General features: G+C 49.3%; 1 protein-coding gene across 15 annotated transcripts in view; it reads left to right on the top strand.

The window, feature by feature from the left end:
* BLTP1 (bridge-like lipid transfer protein family member 1) overlaps positions 1-20,084 on the top strand; it is a 1,831,302-nt gene that overhangs the window by 259,688 nt on the left and 1,551,530 nt on the right. For all 15 annotated transcript variants that reach the window (XM_086962202.1, XM_086962209.1, XM_086962198.1 and 12 more), the window contains 2 exons: positions 13,627-13,835; positions 15,154-15,381. In XM_086962202.1, the coding sequence (XP_086818328.1) occupies positions 13,627-13,835; positions 15,154-15,381 (437 nt within the window). The remainder of the gene's footprint in view (positions 1-13,626; positions 13,836-15,153; positions 15,382-20,084) is intronic.

Genomic DNA, 20,084 nt, shown 5'->3' with positions numbered 1-20,084 from the left:
ACCTCAGGCTCCGGGGGCCGCCGCGGGGATTCTTCACTCTTGGACCGGGCTGCGGCGGTGATAGCGGCCCCTGGGGGCGCCGAAAAACAACGTCTTCTCCGCCCACTCCTCCGGGCCCGGCGCGGCACATGGCAGCGGCCCTCACCTGGCACCGGGGGCCGCCGTGGGGATTCTTCACTCTTGGACTGGGCTGCAGCGGTGATAGCGGCCCCTGGGTGCGCCGAAAAACGGCGTCTTCTCCGCCCACTACTCCGGACCCGGCGCGGCCAACGGCACACAGCGGCGGCCCTCTCCTGGCACTGGGGCCCGCCTGGGGGCAAATCACAGCACTTCACAGGACGCGGCAGGTGAGCGCTTGAGGGGCCAAATACAGCGATTCTAAGGGCACCGCAGTTCTGGGGGCTAGCGCTCAGATAGCCGTAGCGCTTCAGCAGGCAGCAGGGTGCTAACGTGGCGCAGGAATAGCGCTTAGTAGTCTCTTCATCCTGGGCTGGTCCCTCAGGGCAGGCTACACCAGTGGCAGAACAATACAGGGTCCCAGCGCTATGAGGGGGGGGGAGCGCTTCTGCAGGCGGTTACAGCGCTTGAGCCACAGGCAGTTCAGTCAGCTCAGGGAGCTAGCATGGGGTAGCCGGATCAGGTCAGGCAGGTCAGCAATTTAGCCAGTTCAGTCAGGGGGAGTTAGGCAGGACAGCGCAGGCCCAGGTGAAGGCAGGGGGGCGCAGGTGCAGCACAGTCCAGTACCAGGTTGATCCCCCAGTAGTCCTGGTTAGCGCAGGTGAGCTTCTTCTTGGCACTTGTTGGTTCTGACGCCCTTTGGTTGAAGTGGATTCTTGGTTTCTTGAGAGAGGGGGGTGGGGTTGAGTTGAAGGCTTTCCTGAGCAGGTCACTTCAGGTGGTCCCTGGGTTCCCCTCCCGCCGGATCAGTGGGCTAGTTCAGTGTTCCTCACACAGCTTGGTGGGCAGCGCCTAAACCTTGTCACCCCCCAGTGGTATAGGTTTCTGACTATGCCCTACCGCCTAAGTCTCCTGCGTAGGGTCCCCCAGGTCAGTGATGCCCCAACTGACTTAAAACTTTCCCTCCTTTTCTTTATATAGGCCCAGGTCAGGTGACCACCCTTTAAGGCGGCAAAAACAGGCTCCGCCCCTATTCTAGAAGGTTCCAGGAGCTTCCCTAGTCTAACTATGGGCAGGCAAGGCAGGCTGGAATGGAAACAATGTTTAGGGGTTCCAGCCAGCTCCTGGCAACTAGAGTGAGCCTTAAAAGACCACGCTGCAGTAGCAGGGGTCAGTGGCAGCCATGTTGGGGGAAGAGAGCACCTGCACCTTAGCATTGATTAGCAATGGGAAGGTGCCCGGAGACCTAAGGTAAAAAAAAAAGAAGGTGGGAAAAAAGGAGGCAAGGGCGAAAAAAATAGGGAAAGACCCCCTAGGGCTGACAGGTCTAACATGCGTCCCCCCAGATGAAAGTGGGGAGAGCTACCCAACCTCTAGGGAGTTCTCGTCACTAGCGTGGTCAACTCCGGGTCGATGTTCCACCCTAAAGTCCATCCCCTGTAGGGAAATGGACCACCTTAGCAACTTGGGATTTTCGCCTCTCATCTGCTTGAGCCAGCGAAGGGGTCGGCGGTCGGTTTGAATCAGGAAGTGAGAGCCAAAAAAGGTATGACCTCAACTTCTTCAAGGCCCAGCCCACAGCGAAAGCTTCTCGCTTGATGGTACTCCATCGCCGTTCCCGTGGGAGGAGTCTTCTGGAGATAAAGGCCACAGGTTGGTCTTGGCCATCGTTGTTGAGTTGCGAAAGCACAGCGCCTATGCCATGCTCAGGGGCGTCTGTCTGCACGATAAATTATTTTGAGAAGTCAGGTGTTGCAAGCACCGGAGCGGTGCACATCGCGTGCTTCAGTGTTTCGAATGCCTCTTGGCAAGCAGCCGTCCAGATCACTTTTCGTGGCTGCTTCTTGGACGTCAACTCGGTCAAGGGGGCTACGATGGTACCATATCCGTTGACGAACTGGCAGTAATAGCCAGTGAGGTCGAGGAAAGCTCGGACCTCAGTCTGGGTTTTGGGGGCTCCCAGGCCAAGATGGTCTCAATTTTGGCCTGGAGGGGTTGCACCTTACCCCCGCCCACCAGGTGTCCCAGGTAGACGACAGATCCCTGTCCAATCTGGCACTTGCTAGCCTTGATGGTCAGGCCAGCACGTTGCAAGCCTGTAGCACCTCCTGGAGATGCTGCAGATGGTCCCTCCAGGTGCTACTGAAGACAGCTATGTCATCCAGGTACGCCGCTGAGAAGGACTCCAGGCCAGACAGCACCTGGTTCACCAACCGCTGGAAGGTGGCTGAAGCATCCTTGAGCCCGAAGGGCATCACTATAAATTGGAAGTGGCCCTCGGGGGTGGAGAACGCTGTTTTCTCCTTGGCTCTATCGGCCATGGCAATCTGCCAGTACCCTGATGTTAGATCAATGGTGCTGAGGTACCGGGGCTGCTCCCAGCCGGTCAATCAGCTCATCTGCCCGTGGGATCGGGTGAGCGTCTGTCTTGGTGACAGAGTTCAATCCCCGATAGTCCACACAGAACTGAAGTTCTGGTGTGGTGCCCGGTGGGGGACGCTTTCGGCACCAACACAACCGGACTTGCCCAAGGGCTGCTGGAAGGTTCAATCACCCCCAGCTCCAGCATTTTGGCCAACTCACCCTGGATGCTGTTTTTAACTTTATCGGACAGCCGGTAAGACTTTGTTTTTACAGGCGGACTTTCCCCTGTGTCCACATCATGGGTACACAGATGTGTAATTCCAGGCGTGAGGGAGAACAACGAGGCGTACTGCTCCAACATCTGACGGCAATCCCTCTGTTGCTCTGGGGTCAAGGATGGGGAGAGGACAACTCCCTCCACTGAACCATCCTTCTCCTGGGCCGCCAGAAGGTCAGGAAGAGGCTCACTCTCTTCCTCCTCGCTCCTATCCGTCACCATGAGGAGAGCAAGCTCAGATCGCTCATGGTGAGGCTTCAGGCGGTTGACGTGGAGGACCCGATGGGGCTGACAGGGGGTCTTCAAGTCAATGACATAGGTGGTCTGGTCTCGAATCTCCACAATTTCGTATGGGCCAGTCCACCGGCCCTGGAGGGCACTAAGCTCCCCAGGCTGCATGACCCACACCTTCTGTCCAGCGTCCAACTCCACCGTCCGAGCGTTGCGGTCATACCACTCCTTCATGACAGCCTGGCTAGCCTCCAAGTTGTCTGAGGTTTCCTTACACAGCTTGGCCATCTGGCTGCGGAACGCCAGCATGTAGCTGATGACATCACGAGGAAGCTTCTTCGAAGTCTTCTCCCACCCCTCCTTGACAAGGCTGAGGGGCCCCCTAACGGGATGGCCATAGAGCAACTCAAAGGGGCTGAACCCGACTCCCTTCTGTGGTACCTCGCGGTATGAAAACAGCAGGCAAGGGAGGAGGATGTCCCACTTCCGCCTCAAGTCCTCTGGCAGGCTCCGGATCATCCCCTTCAGAGTCTTATTAAAGCGCTCTACGAGCCCGTTAGTCTGGGGGTGGTAAGGAGTGGAGAACCGATAGGTCACTCCGCACTCCTTCCACATGGCCTGCATGTAGGCCGACATGAAGTTCGTGCCCCTATCTGACACCACGACCTTGGGAAATCCCACTCGGGTAAAAATTCCCTTCAGGGCTCGCGCCACCACAGGTGCAGTGACGGTCCTCAGAGGGATAGCCTTCGGGTACCGAGTGGCGAGGTCCACTAACACCAAGATGAACCAGTGTCCCGCAGAAGTCAGAGGGTCCAATGGCCCAACGATGTCGATTCCGACCCGCTCAAAAGGGGTCCCGACCACCGGGAGCAGTTCCAAAGGGATCTTCACTTTAGTCCCTGTCTTGCCACTTGCCTGGCAAGTCTTGCAGGTCTTACAATAGGTGTCAGAGGCAACTCTCATCCTGGACCAATAAAAATGCGGGACCAACCGCGCAAAGGTTTTGTCCTGGCCCAGGTGTCCAGCCAAAGGTATTTCATGCGCCAGTTCCAATAGGAAGGCCCGGTAGCATTGGGGGACCACCAAGGCCCTTGAGGATCCATGCACCGGAACCTTAGGCTCACTGTAAAGGAGGCCATCCTCCCAGTACACGTGAAAACTGCCGGTCTCCTGATCCGTCGCTTGGGCTTCGGCCTGTCGCCGCATGCCTTCAAGCGTTGGGCACTCTTTCTGCGCCGACAGAATTCCTCCCGGGTAGGCCCTCCTTCCACATGCCACTCGGCAAGGGTCGGCAAGTCCCCCAGGGGAACAACCTCCACCTCCGTGGACTCCGGGGGTACCTCCGTTGGCTCCCCCTCCATCACAAGGGGTGTGTTCTCCACTCCATTCTACTCCGGACCGCATTGGGTTGGGCTGTATTTTCAGGCTCCAACCCAGGTTGAGTCTCTTGCCGGGCAGCCATGGACCTTGTGACCACGCAAGTCCACCCTGGTAACCCCAGCATCTCAGTGTGGGCCTTAAACTCCACTTCCTTCCAGGCGGTATGTTCCAGGTCGTTTCCTAGCAGACAGTCCACAGGCAAGGCAGGGCTTATCGCAACTCTCAACGGGCCTTTCACTCCTCCCCACTCAAAGGGAACCTGAGTCACGGGATAGTAGCTCAGACTGCCGTCAGCCAACACGGCCGCATGGAACACATCAGGTACTACTTGCTCAGAGGACACCAGCCACCTCACTACGGTGGTCATGCTGGCACCTGTGTCCCTCAGAGCCTCCACCTCCTCCCCATTAGCCTTCACCCTCTGCTGGTACTTAGCAGTGTTCGATAGTAAGGACGTCACTTGGACCAACTCTCTGTCCCCGAGTGAAACCAGGGTCAGGCCTGTCCACTCCCCTTCCCTATCAAGGGGCAGCTCCACCCCAAGCGCTACACTAGCCACCTCAGGTCTCTTGCCACCTGTGGGGGCTGGGGGTCTCTTGCGACACTGGGGATCCCCTTGTAGTGTCCAACCTCCCCGCATTCATAGGACCGGACAATTCTTGGCTGCTGACTCTTGTCAGGGTGAGTGGGCTTTGGGGAACTGGACTGAGGTGGGGTACCTACTCCTCTCCCAAACTGTCTAGTTTGTGGGCCTCGTGAGAACTCCTTCTTTTTATCTCCCCCCTCTTTCTTCTGGGGGATGCCCTGTCCGCCTTTCGGGCCATCTCCCCCGGGGCCCTTGTGTGACACCCGGGTGCTAACCCAAGTATCCGCCTCCTCCGCAAGCTCACGGGGATCAGTTAGCTTGTGGTCCACCAGATGTTGGCGCAGCTCCAGAAAACACTTATCCAAGAGGTGCTCTCTCAAAAAAAGATTTTACAGGCCCTCGTAATCATGCACCTCGCTGCCACGCACCCAACCATTATGGGCATAATAAAAAAAAACACCCAATTCTGCATGGACAGCTTATGGCTGCCAAGGAACTTCTGCCAATACCTTTCGGGGTTGAGGCCAAACTTTTTAAGGAGCGTGGGGGAATACCTGAACTGGTCCGCCTTATTCAAGTACAGGAGGGTATCCCTGACATTGGGAGGTATGTAACGATACAGGCCACCTCCCCAGTGTTTCTCGGGCACCCCATGTGCTGTCAAGGCCACTTCATACGCCTCCAACCACTTGGCGATGTCATCCCCCTGAGTAGAGCTCGCTATCACCTCATGGGGTAACCAATATCTAGGCTCGTGTTGAGCCCCTTGTACGCTGCCACCATTGGGACTTCCTGGCGCACTCAGTTGCAAGGCTCTCAGCTCCAACTCTATAAGCTGAAGCTCGTGCGCCAACTTCCTCTCCTCCATTGCTAATCTTTTTTCTTCCAATGCGAGCTTTTTATCTTCCCTCTCTCTCTCTCTCTCTCTCTCCCTCTCGTGCTCTAACTTGGCAAGCTCCCACTTCAATTGCCTCTCCTCCCTCCTGTCCTCATACTCCTGCGACGACGCACTCCCCCCAAGATACACTACTCCCTGCCCCGGATGGTCTTCCTGGCAACACATTGTCGGACACTTCAATGTTGAGTAGGCCTTGGTCTTCTGGAGTTCCCGCCTCCCCTGGTGCACCCTGCCACTCCTGTCCCCCATCCCCTCTCCCCTCTGGGTGGGGCCTTACCCATGCCCTCAAGGTGGTACGGAGTTCTTCCCTTGCGGCTCTCCGCTCAACCTGCACCTTCATCCCCAGACAAAATTCCCTTAACTGCACCACCGTATACTCCTCAAGGTTGGCCAGCTGGAACTCCATTCTGACAGGTGGGGACCCAGATAATAAATCAAGGGAAAGACTCTAGGACGTAGGTAACAGGATTAGGTCAAAACAGGTCTCTATACACACAGGCTAGACAGTGGAGGGTCAATTAAATAGGCTTGTATGCACAATAGGTGTCAAGTCTAATTGCGGCGCACTCTGTCTCACTGGAGGGCGCTGTATAGTCACAGGTCCTGGATCCCACCGCTCGCCACCAATGTAGGAACTCGGGTCACCAGTTCCCCGGGGGTAGCCTGGCACGAGCAGGTAGGCACCCGAAAGCTCCTGTGTTAAGTGACTACACAGCACACACATCCACTGAGACAATAAATGCACACGCAATCACTGAGACCACACCAGTAAGTCTGATTGAAAATCAATAAGCTTTATGTAAGACCAAGGTTCAGGGTAATCAAGAGTCAAGGTATCCCTATCTCATTAAAGCATTTCATTAGGGGAGCAAAGGGAACATGTTAATCCTGTAAAACCAACATTTCACTAGATATGCATCAACATTTCATCCGGTAAAACTGGCTCAATTCATTAAGCAAGAACTACCACCTTTTCAGGTAATCTAACATTCCTTCCGGCCAGAATAAACATTTGAGGAATCACTTCCAGTAAGAATAAGCATTTCATCACGTAAGAATAACAGTTCATTACAAATCAGGCAGGAATAAACATTCCCTTATGTAAATAGAAACATTTCTTTCAGCAATAATGACCCATTTCTCAGACAAGAGTAATCTTGGTATTGATCAGGGCCTAGCAGTAGCCTGCGATGAACTAATCCCCCAGCCAGGGGCTAACTTTTATGGCCCAAACTGTCACTAAAGGCTCGGTCCACGTTGTTGCCCAGTTCAGGGGCCTTCTTTGACTAGATTAGGGCCAACGGGGCCCAGTCACCAGTTTTCCCCAGAGAGGGGCTAACTCAGGGCCTCCCGGGGCCTTCCGCCCTCCTCCCTGGGGGTTTACTGCCTCTTCGGCTGTTAATTAAGGCCAACGGAGCCCAGCAACAGTTCCCCCCTGAGGGGAGGGGCGATCTCGAGGCCTCCCTCCTCCCCGGGGGTTACCTTTAATCTTCGGACCTCCGAGGCCCTTGAAGCGGTTCCCAAGGCTGGTGGGGAGGTTGCGGCCCTCCTGCGGTCTCCTCGCTGCTTGCGGGACCGGTCCCGGGCCTCCTCTGGCCTCGGAACCAGTCGGGTCTCAGCGGCGATGGTAGCGGCACAAAAGGGGGGGTGGTGATGGACAGAGCATCTGAACCAATCAAACACTCACACCCAGTCAAAAGATCTGGGTTTAATCCATCACCGTACATTAGCCCACTCTGCCACCTCAGTTCAGACATGGCTATATGCAAATCAGTCTGACCCTGTGCCTCATGGGAACAGTCCAGCCCGAACTGCCAAGCCATGTCTTCCCTGGACCGGAAACAAGCTTCAGAGGACCGGTTTCTGGAAATCCAACCGTCTTCAACCCGGCTTGCTTGAATCCAGCGGCAAAGTGAGCAAGGGACTCACGTCTGAGCATACCCTGCCACACTTATGGCGGCCAAAAGCGGTACAAAAGGGGGGGGGGGTGATGGACAGAGCATCTGAATCAATCAAACACTCACACCCAGTCAAAAGATCTGGGTTTAATCCATCACCGTTCTTTAGCCCACTCTGCCACCCCAGTTCAGACATGGCTATATGCAAATCAGTCTGACCCTGTGCCTCATGGGAACAGTCCAGCCCGAACTGCCAAGCCATGTCTTCCCTGGTAGCGGCAGCAGGACGGACCCGGGCCTCTCTCAGCCTTCCCCGGGCCCGAGGACCAATCGCAGCAGGGCTGAGGGAAGGCGCGCCCGCGGCCGCCAATGGCAGCGCGGCCCGCGGGGCGAGGCAGCCTCTCCTCCAATCACGGGCACTGATGGTGGGGGCGCGGCCGATGGCGCGGCCGGGACCCCCGTCACGTGAGGCGAGTTTGCAGCCTCAGGGCCTAGTGCGGCTTTCTACCAGTCGCGGCGGCCTACCTCAGGCTCCGGGGGCCGCCGCGGGGATTCTTCACTCTTGGACCGGGCTGCGGCGGTGATAGCGGCCCCTGGGGGCGCCGAAAAACAACGTCTTCTCCGCCCACTCCTCCGGGCCCGGCGCGGCACATGGCAGCGGCCCTCACCTGGCACCGGGGGCCGCCTGGGGGCAAATCACAGCGCTTCACAGGACGTGGCAGGTGAGCGCTTGAGGGGCCAAATACAGCGCTTCTAAGGGCACCGCAGTTCTGGGGGCTAGCGCTCAGCTAGCCGTAGCGCTTCAGCAGGCAGCAGGGTGCTAACGTGGCGCAGGGATAGCGCCTAGTAGTCTTTTCAGCCTGGGCAGGTTCCTCAGGGCAGGCTACACCAGTGGCAGAACAATACAGGGTCCCAGCGCTATGAGGGGGGGAGAGCTTCTGCAGGCGGTTACTGCGCTTGAGCCACAGGCAGTTCAGTCAGCTCAGGGAGCTAGCATGGGGTAGCCGGATCAGGTCAGGCAGGACAGCAATTCAGCCAGTTCAGTCAGGGGGAGTTAGGCAGGACAGCGTAGGCCCAGGTGAAGGCAGGGGGGCGCAGGTGCAGCACAGTCCCGTACCTGGTTGCTCCCCCATTAGTCCTGGTTAGCACAGGTGAGCTTCTTCTAGGCGCTTGTTGGTTCTGGCGCCCTTTGGTTGAAGTGGATTCTTGGTTTCTTGAGAGGGGGGGTGGTTGAGTTGAAGGCTTTCCTCAGCAGGTCACTTCAGGTGGTCCCTGGGTTCCCCTCCCGCCGGGCCAGATCAGTGGGCTAGTTCAGTGTTCCTCACACAGCTTGGTGGGCAGCGCCTAAACCCGTCACCCCCCCAGTGGTATAGGTTTCTGACTAGGTCCTAACGCCTAAGTCTCCTGCGTAGGGTCCCCCAGGTCAGTGATGCCCCAATTGACTGAAAACTTTCCCTCCTTTTCTTTATATAGGCCCAGGTCAGGGGACCACCCTCTAAGGCGTCAAAAACAGGCTCCGCCCCTATTCTAGAAGGTTCCAGGAGCTTCCCTAGTCTAACTATGGCCAGGCAAGGCAGGCTGGAATGGAAACAATGTTTAGGGGTTTCAGCCAGCTCCTGGCAACTAGAGTGAGCCTAAAAAGACCACGCTGCGGTAGCAGGGGTCAGTGGCAGCCATGTTGGGGGAAGAGAGCACCTGCACCTTAGCATTGATAACAATGGGAAGGTGCCCGGAGACCTAAGGTCAACGAAAAGAAGGTGGGAAAAAAGGAGGCAAGGGCGGAAAAAATAGGGAAAGACCAACCTAGGGCTGACAGGTCTAACACTGCTTAGGAGCCGATTTCCCTCCCGTATCAACAACTACTTGTTTAGAGGGGAAACAACCCATCCCTCTGTAAGCACATGGTAAAAAAGGGGCCCGACCTTCCTTTACAAAGAATAGAAACCAAAGTCACATTCCAAGGGTCTTTATTACATAATAATAGTGGTGGCAAAAAATAAACGTTAACACATACATATACATAGAACCTGAAAATGAAAGGTAAAATTAGATATACATGGAACATCTCACCATTGTATTAGTCATCTGTATCTTGAAGAAGGGTACAACTCTCTCTCTCTCTGGTTAGGCCAAGACTCTCTGTTCCACAAACACGACTGCACGTCTGCACAATGAAGTTTCACCAGACCATCAAAGCCGCCAGACTGTCGTCTCACAGGCAATCAATTCAACAACAACCCTCAGCTTGGACTCGCTTTCTCTAATATAGAATATAACCCTTTCTCGAAGCTTCTGGAAGAACCCACCTACCGCTCTCACTGGATTCCTGTACCTCCTCGTACCAGGTCCACAACAGCAGCTGGCCAGACGTTTGTTATGGCTCCGGCGCGGAGAGAGCACATTCCTCCGATAAGAACCGGTCCGTGCTGGTTCACTGCTAGCGAAAAACACCTCGAACATAAAACATTACCCCTCACCTAAAGAGGCTCAGCAAGATGGTGTCAGAAAAGAACATGGCTTCGCTCGAGCACAGGCCTTTAGGCCTGTCAAAGTAGCAAAAACAGTGTATAAGACAGCATAAGGTTGTCAAAGTCTATAGGCAAGCCCTGTAAATAGGTGGAATAAGAGTCGAAACTACATCATATACTGAGATGGTTGTGGGTAATGGTCATAACCAAGCCAATCAGAACCGGTACCTCAGTCATTACATATTCTATGTTTTGTTATGCTATGTTTTGTTTTGCTATGTTATGTTTTGTTATGCTATGCTATGTTTTGTTATGCTATGTTTTGTTATGCTATGTTTTCTTATGCTATGTTTTGGTATGTTATGCTATGCTATGCTTTGTTTTGTTATGCTATGTTTTGTTATGCTATGCTATGCTAAGCTTTGTTTTGTTATGCTATGCTATACTATGTTGTGTTTTGTTATGCTAAGTTTTGTTGTGTTTTGTTATGCTATTCTATGTTTTGCTGTGCTATGTTTTGTTATGTATGCTATGTTTTGTTATGCTATTCATTGTTTTGTTATGTTATGTTTTGTTATGCTATTCATTGTTTTGTTATGTTATGTTTTGTTATGTTATGCTATGTTTTGTTCTACTATGCTATGTTTTGTTTTGCTATGCTGTGTTTTGTTTTGCTATGCTTTGTTATGCTATGCTTTGTTTTGTTATGCTATGTTTTGGTATGCTATGTTTTGTTGTGTTTTGTTATGCTATGCCTTGTTTTGTTATGCTATGCTATGCTTTGCTATCCTATTTTTTTTGTTATGCTATGTTTTCCTATGCTTTGTTTTGTTATGCTATGTTTTGCTATCCTATTCTTTTTTGTTATTCTATGCTGTGTTTTGTTACGCTATGCTATGTTTTGTTATGCTATGCTGGTGAGGGTGTGTGAGGGTGGTTGAGGGTGAGGGTGTGTGAGGGTGAGGGGGTTGTGAGGGTGATTTGGTGTGAGGGTCAGTGAGGGTGGGTGAGGCTGTGTGAGGGTGAGGCTGTGTGAGGGTGAGGGTGAGGCTGTGTGAGGGTGAGGGTGAGGCTGTGTGAGGGTGAGTGGGTGTGAGGGTGAGAGGGGTGTGAGGTTGAGGGGGTGTGAGGGTTGTGAGGGTGTGTGAGGGTGTGAGTGGGAGGGTGGGTGAGGGTGGGGGTCTGTGAGGGTGAGGGAGTGTGAGGATGAGGGTGGGAGGGTGAGGGGGTGTGAGGATGAGGGTGGGGGGTGTGAGGGTGAGGGTGGGTGAGAGGGTGTGAGAGTGTGAGGGTGTGTGAGGGTTAGGGTAGGTGAGGGTGTGAGGGTGAGCGTGAGGGTGTGAGGGTGAGGCGGTGTGTGAGGGTGTGTGAGGGTGTGTGAGGGTGTGTGAGGGTGAGAGGGTGTGTGAGGGTGAGGATGTCTGAGGGTCCGAAGTAAATGGTGGTAGTGCAGACATTATAAGACAGAGAGAAACACAAATGTTAAGATAACAGTTCTGGAAGGGGTTGTGAGAAGGTGGGAATGGGATTAAAGGAGAAAGGATGAAAAGTTAATTAGGAAAGAGGCCAGAAATGAGACACAAAGGAGAGGAGTGTGTGGCGGAAACAGGGAAAAGCAGGAAAGAATGAAGATGGATCCGAGAGGGTGCAAGTAGGGTCTTATGCGGGAGAAGGAAGACTCCTTAGGAGAGTGTGATGAAGCTCTCGGCATTGCAGTGGTGGGGGCGGGGGAGCGGATCCCTTTGAAGTCTGATACCTAGGCTTGTGGTGTGCTTTGTGCACGCGCCTGGCTCACATGAACTGTACCCAATCCGCAGCAGTTTGGGTAGACTTTTGAAAGCCTCACTATAATCTCGACACAAACAATCATTTCTAAAGCAATGCTGTAGGTCGAGACCTAATAAAAATGAATGTGTGCAGGTTGCAATTATGTCAACTCCAGGTGTGGACTTGGTTATTTCTCAAAACAGATCAAAAGTGACTGCCACGTTTGTAAGGTAGAAAGATGTGATTTAATCTTTTAAGCAGGTATTATCCAGCATAAATGTATGTTATATTCAATTAAGTTTGCGATGCAAGTGATCTTATACATTGTTTACAGTGATCCTGGGGTTTACTTAGACTGCATGAAGCCTTTGGTTTCCTGTACTGCATGTGATGCATCACATTTATCTTTATTTGACTCCATGAGACAGAGTCCTGATTCTGCCCTGATTTCGATAATTTATGGGGTTCTTAGGCAGTGGGCACAAGAGCAGATGGGCATATATTGCCAAATAGGTGATGGTTGTAGACGGCTATTTAAGATTCAGAATGGGAATAGCAGATGTGATATTTCCTAAGGGTCCAAATATATTTAACATAGGATAACGCATCACAAAATGTTGTTCACTTCTATCTTACCCTCCAAGACCTCAAAAAGATTTACCGAAGGAGGCATGAGAGATACAAAAAGGATGAAGGGACATTCCCACACAAAAGGGGCATTTCCAGTTAATAAGCCATTCTGGAAAGAGGTGCTTAGTCAAATGAAGTAGGTTCTGCACTTTCCTTTTGATGAAGCCCCCCGTTGTGCTTGTCTTGGGTACAAGAAGGAACGAATGCGAAACAAATTCTACAGATGCACTTATAGAAGCAGGAATAATATTGATTGCAACCTGTTGGAAGATAGTTCTATTTTGTGAGTGCCCCAATGGAGACAGAAGCTGTGGCAATTTTCAAGGATATGAGAACTGTTGCTAGAGTGCTTGCATAGAGTAGACATCATACCTTTGTCATCCCCGCCTCTGAACTCTGCAATTTATCTGCAGGAAAGCAACCGGTTCATACGTAAGATAGAAAAAAGCGATAGGCTGTTCTTAACACCATTACATATACTGTCCATCCAGAGATAATAGGGAGGGGCAAGGTGTTCTCTTTGTTATCTTTTGTTTATTCAGTTTAGTTTAATTAAATCCACGTAATGATGGTGGTGTCACAAAATTGTTGCTGGTTTACACTATGGTAACCAAATATTTGATATTAAATAATAACATGGCTTACATTGCAGTAGAGGCTAGTAGATTTATCTTTGACAAATGTCAGGCTATCGGAGAGTCTAATTGAGAGAAACTCTGCTGGCGCTGGAGTTCTAGCTTGAGGGTATGTACATGGAGTACACTTTGTGCTAGGTTTACTGTGGAACAGAAGACCGAACAGTAAATTGGGCCAGAGGGACATGGGGTACTGTTTCCAGCCCAGTGTGAGCTAGGGACAAGGATAGTACATGTTTGCTAAGCTTGTATGATTGAAAATGGTTAACAAGCAGGACGATACCAAAAGCACCAATGCCTAAAAAGTAGAATTGACAATAAATGTCCATTAGCATTGCTTTTTATCTACAATTTCTATGTTCACTACTGTAGTTTCAGCCATGGAGGAATCAATGTTGTCAATATTAAGACCATCTCAGAAATCTTCAGAGAAAGCAACTACTTCTCCCGTCACCTCATCACGAATCGTAGTTGATCCCTCAGAACTTCCTCCCGACAAGCTGCATGTGGAACTTGAACTGTCTCCGGATTCACAGATTACCCTTTACGGGCCGCTTCTCAACGCATTTATCTCTATTAAGGTATGGGGGAACTTGAAATGTGAGAACTGTACAAAATCACTTAATCCAAACAGTGATAGTATTACATAACGTCTGCTAAAATCTTTTCTTTTATTGTGTACGTATTTACACATGCAGTCATTTCTTACTAAAGTGTTGGTATTTTAATGGATGACCGTTTTTTACATTGAGATGTTCCTGTTATCCTTTGATCGAAATGTCAGCATGTTTATTTTTTTCAGACTTTCACAAGGAACATAGTAGACTCTGTTCTACAGTCTCATTCGCAGCTACCAAAACGTGTCTGCATATCATCAATACATTATGAAAAAATGATTCTCTTAAAGGCTTTTATTAACTTTGCTGAAATATGTTGTTCCCAAGGGATCATCTGATACAATATGATTTTATTTAGCTATTTAAATACTAAAAGAGACTTGCTCTTATCTATTATGGATAAATAAACTATTCTACAAGTTGATATTTTTCTATTAGTCACATGTCTGGCCTCTCCTTAGCTGTGACACTGTGTAAGCTTTAAAAAAGGTGTCACTTCTTTGAGTCTTTTTTCCGGTTGTTAAGATGGACCTTAAAAACCAAAGTGGTTCGTGAAAATGTTCTTTATCCTCTAACGGAATGTTGTATTTTTACTGTCTGTTACCTTTGAGGGAGGAGTTGCATACCAAAAAGCCCTTACACACTTTGGGCCCGATTCATGTAGGTATTTACACATCAAGGTGTGCTATTAGCAGAAAATCGATGTTTACAAGGGCAAATACAAATTTTATTGGCCGCAAGAGAAATGGCGGGGTTGTGCCCTCAAAAAACGATTTACTCTTCCTTAAAATTGCACTAGCAGAATTTTACTTGGATTTCTGCACACTGGAGGAGATTGGTTAGAAAGAGAAGGGATGAGGGTGTAATTAAAGGACTTTCTCCAATGGAAAAAGGTGTTTTCTCCAGAGTGGGGCGGAGGGGGCAATTCAATTAATAAGTAACTATGTGTTTCATTTGCTCAGGTGGAAACAAAGGCTGTGCCTCGTTTCTCAATGCATACATTTTGGAAATCAAAACTGAATTTAGAAAATAGGCTTAATCCTGGAGTCTAAATAACCACTTTTCTTTTGGAATATTCCATGAATTTAGCCCTCATAGTTCAGCTGCACTTCTCTCCCTAATGGTATGACTGTAAATGTGAGTATAACAGAATAGAGCTGTTGTACAGATTTTTTTTTAAAGATTACAGATAACTCTGCACTATAGATCTTGGCTGCATGAATGTACAGATTTGCCATCTTTCCTGCTATTGATATATTTTCTATATCCTCCTTCTTATTAGGAAAATTACTTTGGTGAAGATGACATGTATACAGATTTTGAGGAAGTCATTTCAAGCCCAGTGCTCTCAATGTCAACATCTTCAAGTTCAGGCTGGACTGCTATTGGAGTAGAAAACTACAAGAAGGAAATGGAGACTGCAGCCCGCGCAGTTCATCCCCTATCCCTACGCCCTTGGGACATCTCTGTGCTCATAAACGTTTATAAAGTGCATGGCCGACTACCAGTGGTGAGTTTTTGGAATCATTAGTTCCTTTTAAAAGGCCATAATTTAGGTACTTTCCCAATTGTACTTTCTGGCTTACCTTTGGAGAAAGGTGGGCTTTCTTTATTGTTCTTTTAAGGTAAAGTACAGGGGCCCCCCTCCGCAATGGCGTTGCCCCACTGGCTCCAAGCCAGCAGGTGAACAATAAACCAATTACCTATTTTTTTTATTTTTCACTTTTCAGCGGTGAGCCCACGCTTTCAGGGAGGGGAGGTCAAGGCATGGGAGGGGAAAGAGGAGTGCTATCTGCTTTGCCTAAGTGCACATATGTGTTTTGGCCGGGCGTCTCAGGCAGACTAAAACACACATGAGCACTTAGGTTTCTCCATCCCGGTTGCATTGAACAGTCGAGAAACGCCATAGACTCTCTGGTCTGAGTGGAGCATCTAGCATCTTTCCAGCCTTCTCAGACCAATCCCATGCACTGCTATCTCAATGAGAGCTGCGTGGTGATTGCACAGGGAGTCTGTCCCAGTGTATGCTGGGACCAGGAAGAGAAGTCGGAAGCACAACGCAATGCGGAAGACCGCCGCAGCCCCAGATAAGTGGGCTTTTTTAAAATTTTATTAACCCTCCATTCCCTGCGCTCCCCCGTCCCCCTCCACCAGCCCCACCACCTCTTCATTGTGTCGGCCGCTTCTGGTAAAGTATAAATTAAATGTTCCTGTTTCCGTTTTATTTAGCGCAAACTCAACCCGAAGGGATTAGAGCACTATACATGAACACCAATTACATCACAGAAGGACACATTTATAATTGCTTTTTTAGATATTCGGAGATTAAGTGATTTGATAAGTGGTTCCCCAGTTCCAAGGTCAACTGCTCTCGCTTTTAATCCACATCCTCACCTCTTATTGAATCCTGAAGCAGCTTTATTTGCCAATGTATAATTTGCAACCAGCCATTTTCCTTGTCCAAATTCCATCTCCAACACTCCAGCACACAACAGTACTTGGGAGCCACTCTCGATACGCAAAAAGATCTAGCCTGTCTCAATTCAGCCAGAATCTGCACCATTCAGGCTCTAATTTCCCAGTTCCATCCCCACCACTCATTACCAGCTCGGGCATTCATGCAGTTACTAGGAATTATGGCGTCTTGCATCTTATAGTTCCCTATGCAAGACTTCAAATGCTTCCCCTTCATGAATGCTTAGCACGTCTGTGGAATCCGTCTCAGGGTCAATTATCACATCTAGTGTTGGTGGACGGCCGCACTCCTCACTCTCTGCAGTGGTGGAGTCCACAAAACCTTTCCAAAGGGCGGCCTTTCATTAACCCAGTTCCACAGACCGTGCTAACAGCAGATGCATTGCTCACTGGTTGGGGAGCTCACCTCCAAACTCACACAATACAGGGCATGTGGAGTCAGCAAAATCAACTTCACATACATAATCTAGAGCTCCTAGCAGAATTTCTAGCGCTCAAAGCTTTTCAAACTCACCTAGTAGGCAAAGCTGTCCTGATATGCACAGACAACATGACAGCCATGTATCGCATACAAAAACAGGGAGTAACACACTCCCTCCAAGTTTCACACCTTGCACAGACCATCTGGAGGTGGGCCATGCATCACAAAATCTATCTCCTAGCAGCACACCTTCCAGGAGTAGACAATCCGATCGCAGATCTGCTGAGCAGATAGAGACAACAGATTCACGAGTGACAACTTTAAGTTCTCCTCCTGTTCTTTCAAATGTGGGTCTTCCCAGAAATAGATCTGTTTGCCGCACACCCAAACGCAAAATACCCAAGCTTAGCCTCCAGATATCCATAGCCATTGTCCAAAGGCAATGTAGTATGGATAAACTACTCAGGGATATTTGCCTATGCTTTCCAGCCTCTCCCACTCATTCCACTAGTGGTTCGGAAGCTCAGGCAGACATCCCTCACACTAATCCTAATTGCTCCCACATGGGCCCATCAACCTTGGTTCAACACCCTGTTGGAGCTCTCAGTAATTCCTCATCAAAGACTACATTTCACATCCAATCTCCTCACGCAGAGCCATGGAGAGATAAGACACCCAGATCCCATACATCTCAACCTAGCGACCTGGCATCTGAAGTCCTGCATTTCGGCTATCTCAATCTTGCGCCAGATTGTATGAATATTATTAAGGTAGCCAGATGATCCACTACAAGAGCTTGCTATGCAGCAAAGTGGAAGAGGTTTGTTATTTACTGCAAAAATAACCATATCAACCCGCTTGATGCTTCAGTTCAAAATTTCATTTGCTATTTACTGCATTTATAATGGTCAAATTTAGTGTACGCATTTATACGCTTACATCTCGCTGCAATAGCAGCGTACCTTCAGAATAGACAACATCTGTCTCTTTTCAGAGTGTCTGTTATTAAGGCCTTTATGGAAGGACTCAAAAGAGTTATCCCCCCACGACATCCACCTGCCCCAGTGTGAAACCTTAATATCAATATCATTCTTACCAGACTGATGGGTTCACTCTTTGAGCCATTGCATAAATGTGAACTGCAATTTCTCGCTTGGAAAGTTGCTTTCCTCATTGCTATCACATCGCTGAGGAGAGTGAGTGAGCTTCAGGCACTAACCATAGAAGAACCATTTTTACAAGTACACCAAAACAAAGTGGTTCTTCGTACTGACACTAAATTTCTACCCAAAGTAATTTCTGCGTTCCACATCAACCAATCTGTTGAGTTGCCTGTGTTCTTTTCTCAACCGGAATCTGTGGCAGAATGTGCTCTACACACCTTAATGTTAAACAAGCATTACTCTATTACATAGAAAGGACAAAGCCTTTTTGTAAAACTAAACAATTTTTTGTTGCTTTTGCTCCACAAAGGCAATCTCATTTCTAAATCGGGTATTGCATGGTGGATAGTCAAATGTATTCAGACATGTTATGCAAAAGCAAAAAAAGTTCCCCCAGAGCGTATTCCACTCGCAAACTGGGGGCTTCTATGGCTTTCTTAGGAAACATTCCCATAGCTGACATCGGCAAAGCTGCAATAAGGTCTATACCTCACACATTCACAAAACACTATTGTGTAGATGTGTTACCAAGACAACAAGCTAATTTAGGCCAGGCACTCTATCAAGCCACCGATTTGGGAGTTACTGCTGCACAATCTATGCAAAGCATGTACAGCTCACATGCCTTGAACGGAAAATGCTACTTACCCAGTATGCATCTGTTCTTGGCATGTAGAGGTGTAGATTTACATGCACCCGCCCGCCTCCCCAGGTACCTACACCTGTTGCAGTAATATCTTACTGAGATACTTACAGATGGACATCTCTATTCTACTCTTACTAACTCCATTCTCACCCTTTGCGGGAAAACAATCTAACAATGGAGTTGATACCCAATCACACTATCACCGAAAGGAGTGTAGAAAAAAAACCTTTTTAGGGGTTCACTGATGCACCGGTCCTTAAACCAACAAAGAAGAGATTGGCACGGAAGCTGTAATATCAAAAGAATGCATTTATTAAGCTCACTTGAGGGAGACTGCGTCAATACGGTACCCTCAGGCCACTGTGGGAGGCAGTCCAAAGAGTAAAGAAATCTTTTATGCCCAGTTTATTGCTGAGTTAGCATGAAGACTCAAAAGAGGCAGTACAAGTGTGCACACAAATGGCTATTACACATATAAGGACTAACAGAAAATACTTAGTCAACAAAGTAGGAGGAGTAACAGAGTTGCTGACATCAGTTAAAATAGTCTGACAGTTCTTCAAAGAGCTGGTGTATTCTACCACCTAGGCCTTACTGAGCATGTGCAGTGCTCTGACTTAATACTGAAGGAGTTAACTGTAACTGATTACTTAAGCAGAATACAAGGGCAGTCAATAGTGAAGAGGGAGAAGCGCATGGCGAGCACATGACTAACTAAAATGGCTGCCAAAAACAAAATGGCTTCAACTGATGCGAACAGCCATTGCAGCTAGTTTCCATAGGAGGAGTCACCTACCTTGTGACTGGAAAAGACTTCTTAGAACAAAAACAAAATGCAAACATACAGACCCTACACTAGATGGCAGACTTATGCAAAGCATGTGAATCTACAGCTCTACATGCCAAGAACAGATGAATAATCGGTAAATAGCATTTTCCATATCCATATGAATGTACTACATAGATAACATGGTTAGATATAAATCTCACCTGCACGGTCTCAACCTACCGAACCATCCCACTTATCCCTGCACGAGCTGAGCTGCTGGAGCGGACAGCCAGGTCCTCCATGGAGCACCTGCCCTTCCTTCTTAGACTATATTCTAGCCCTGGACCAAGGCTCCCACTCTGACCTTGCCAGGACAGCTCCAACAGCTGTGCAGAACCCTCACTCTGTGTGAGAAGTTGGCCTGGTATATGATGTTCACTATTCTAGTGAGCACCTTGCACCAGTCCAAACAACCCTTATGGTGATGGTTGTAAAGTCAACCTCATAGACCAGCTAATCTAGGGGTAGCATGGACAAAGCAGTCTTAGGCTAAACTCAAGAGGGTATGTGAGCCGGCTGTTTTACCATATGAAATCTCTTGAATACCAAATGAAAGGACACCACACAAGATATATATATATTGAAATTATATATTTATTTATTTCTAAAAAAAACCCTGAACTCTTTATGAGCACAGAAGCACAAGCGGAAGACAAGAAGCTTAATAGAATAGACAAAA

This window comes from Lissotriton vulgaris, chromosome 3_1 (assembly GCF_964263255.1).
Source record: "Lissotriton vulgaris chromosome 3_1, aLisVul1.2, whole genome shotgun sequence".
NCBI lineage: Eukaryota > Metazoa > Chordata > Amphibia > Caudata > Salamandridae > Lissotriton > Lissotriton vulgaris.
The sequence above is the reverse complement of the archived record's forward strand: the minus strand, read 5'-3'. Positions and strand labels throughout refer to the sequence as shown.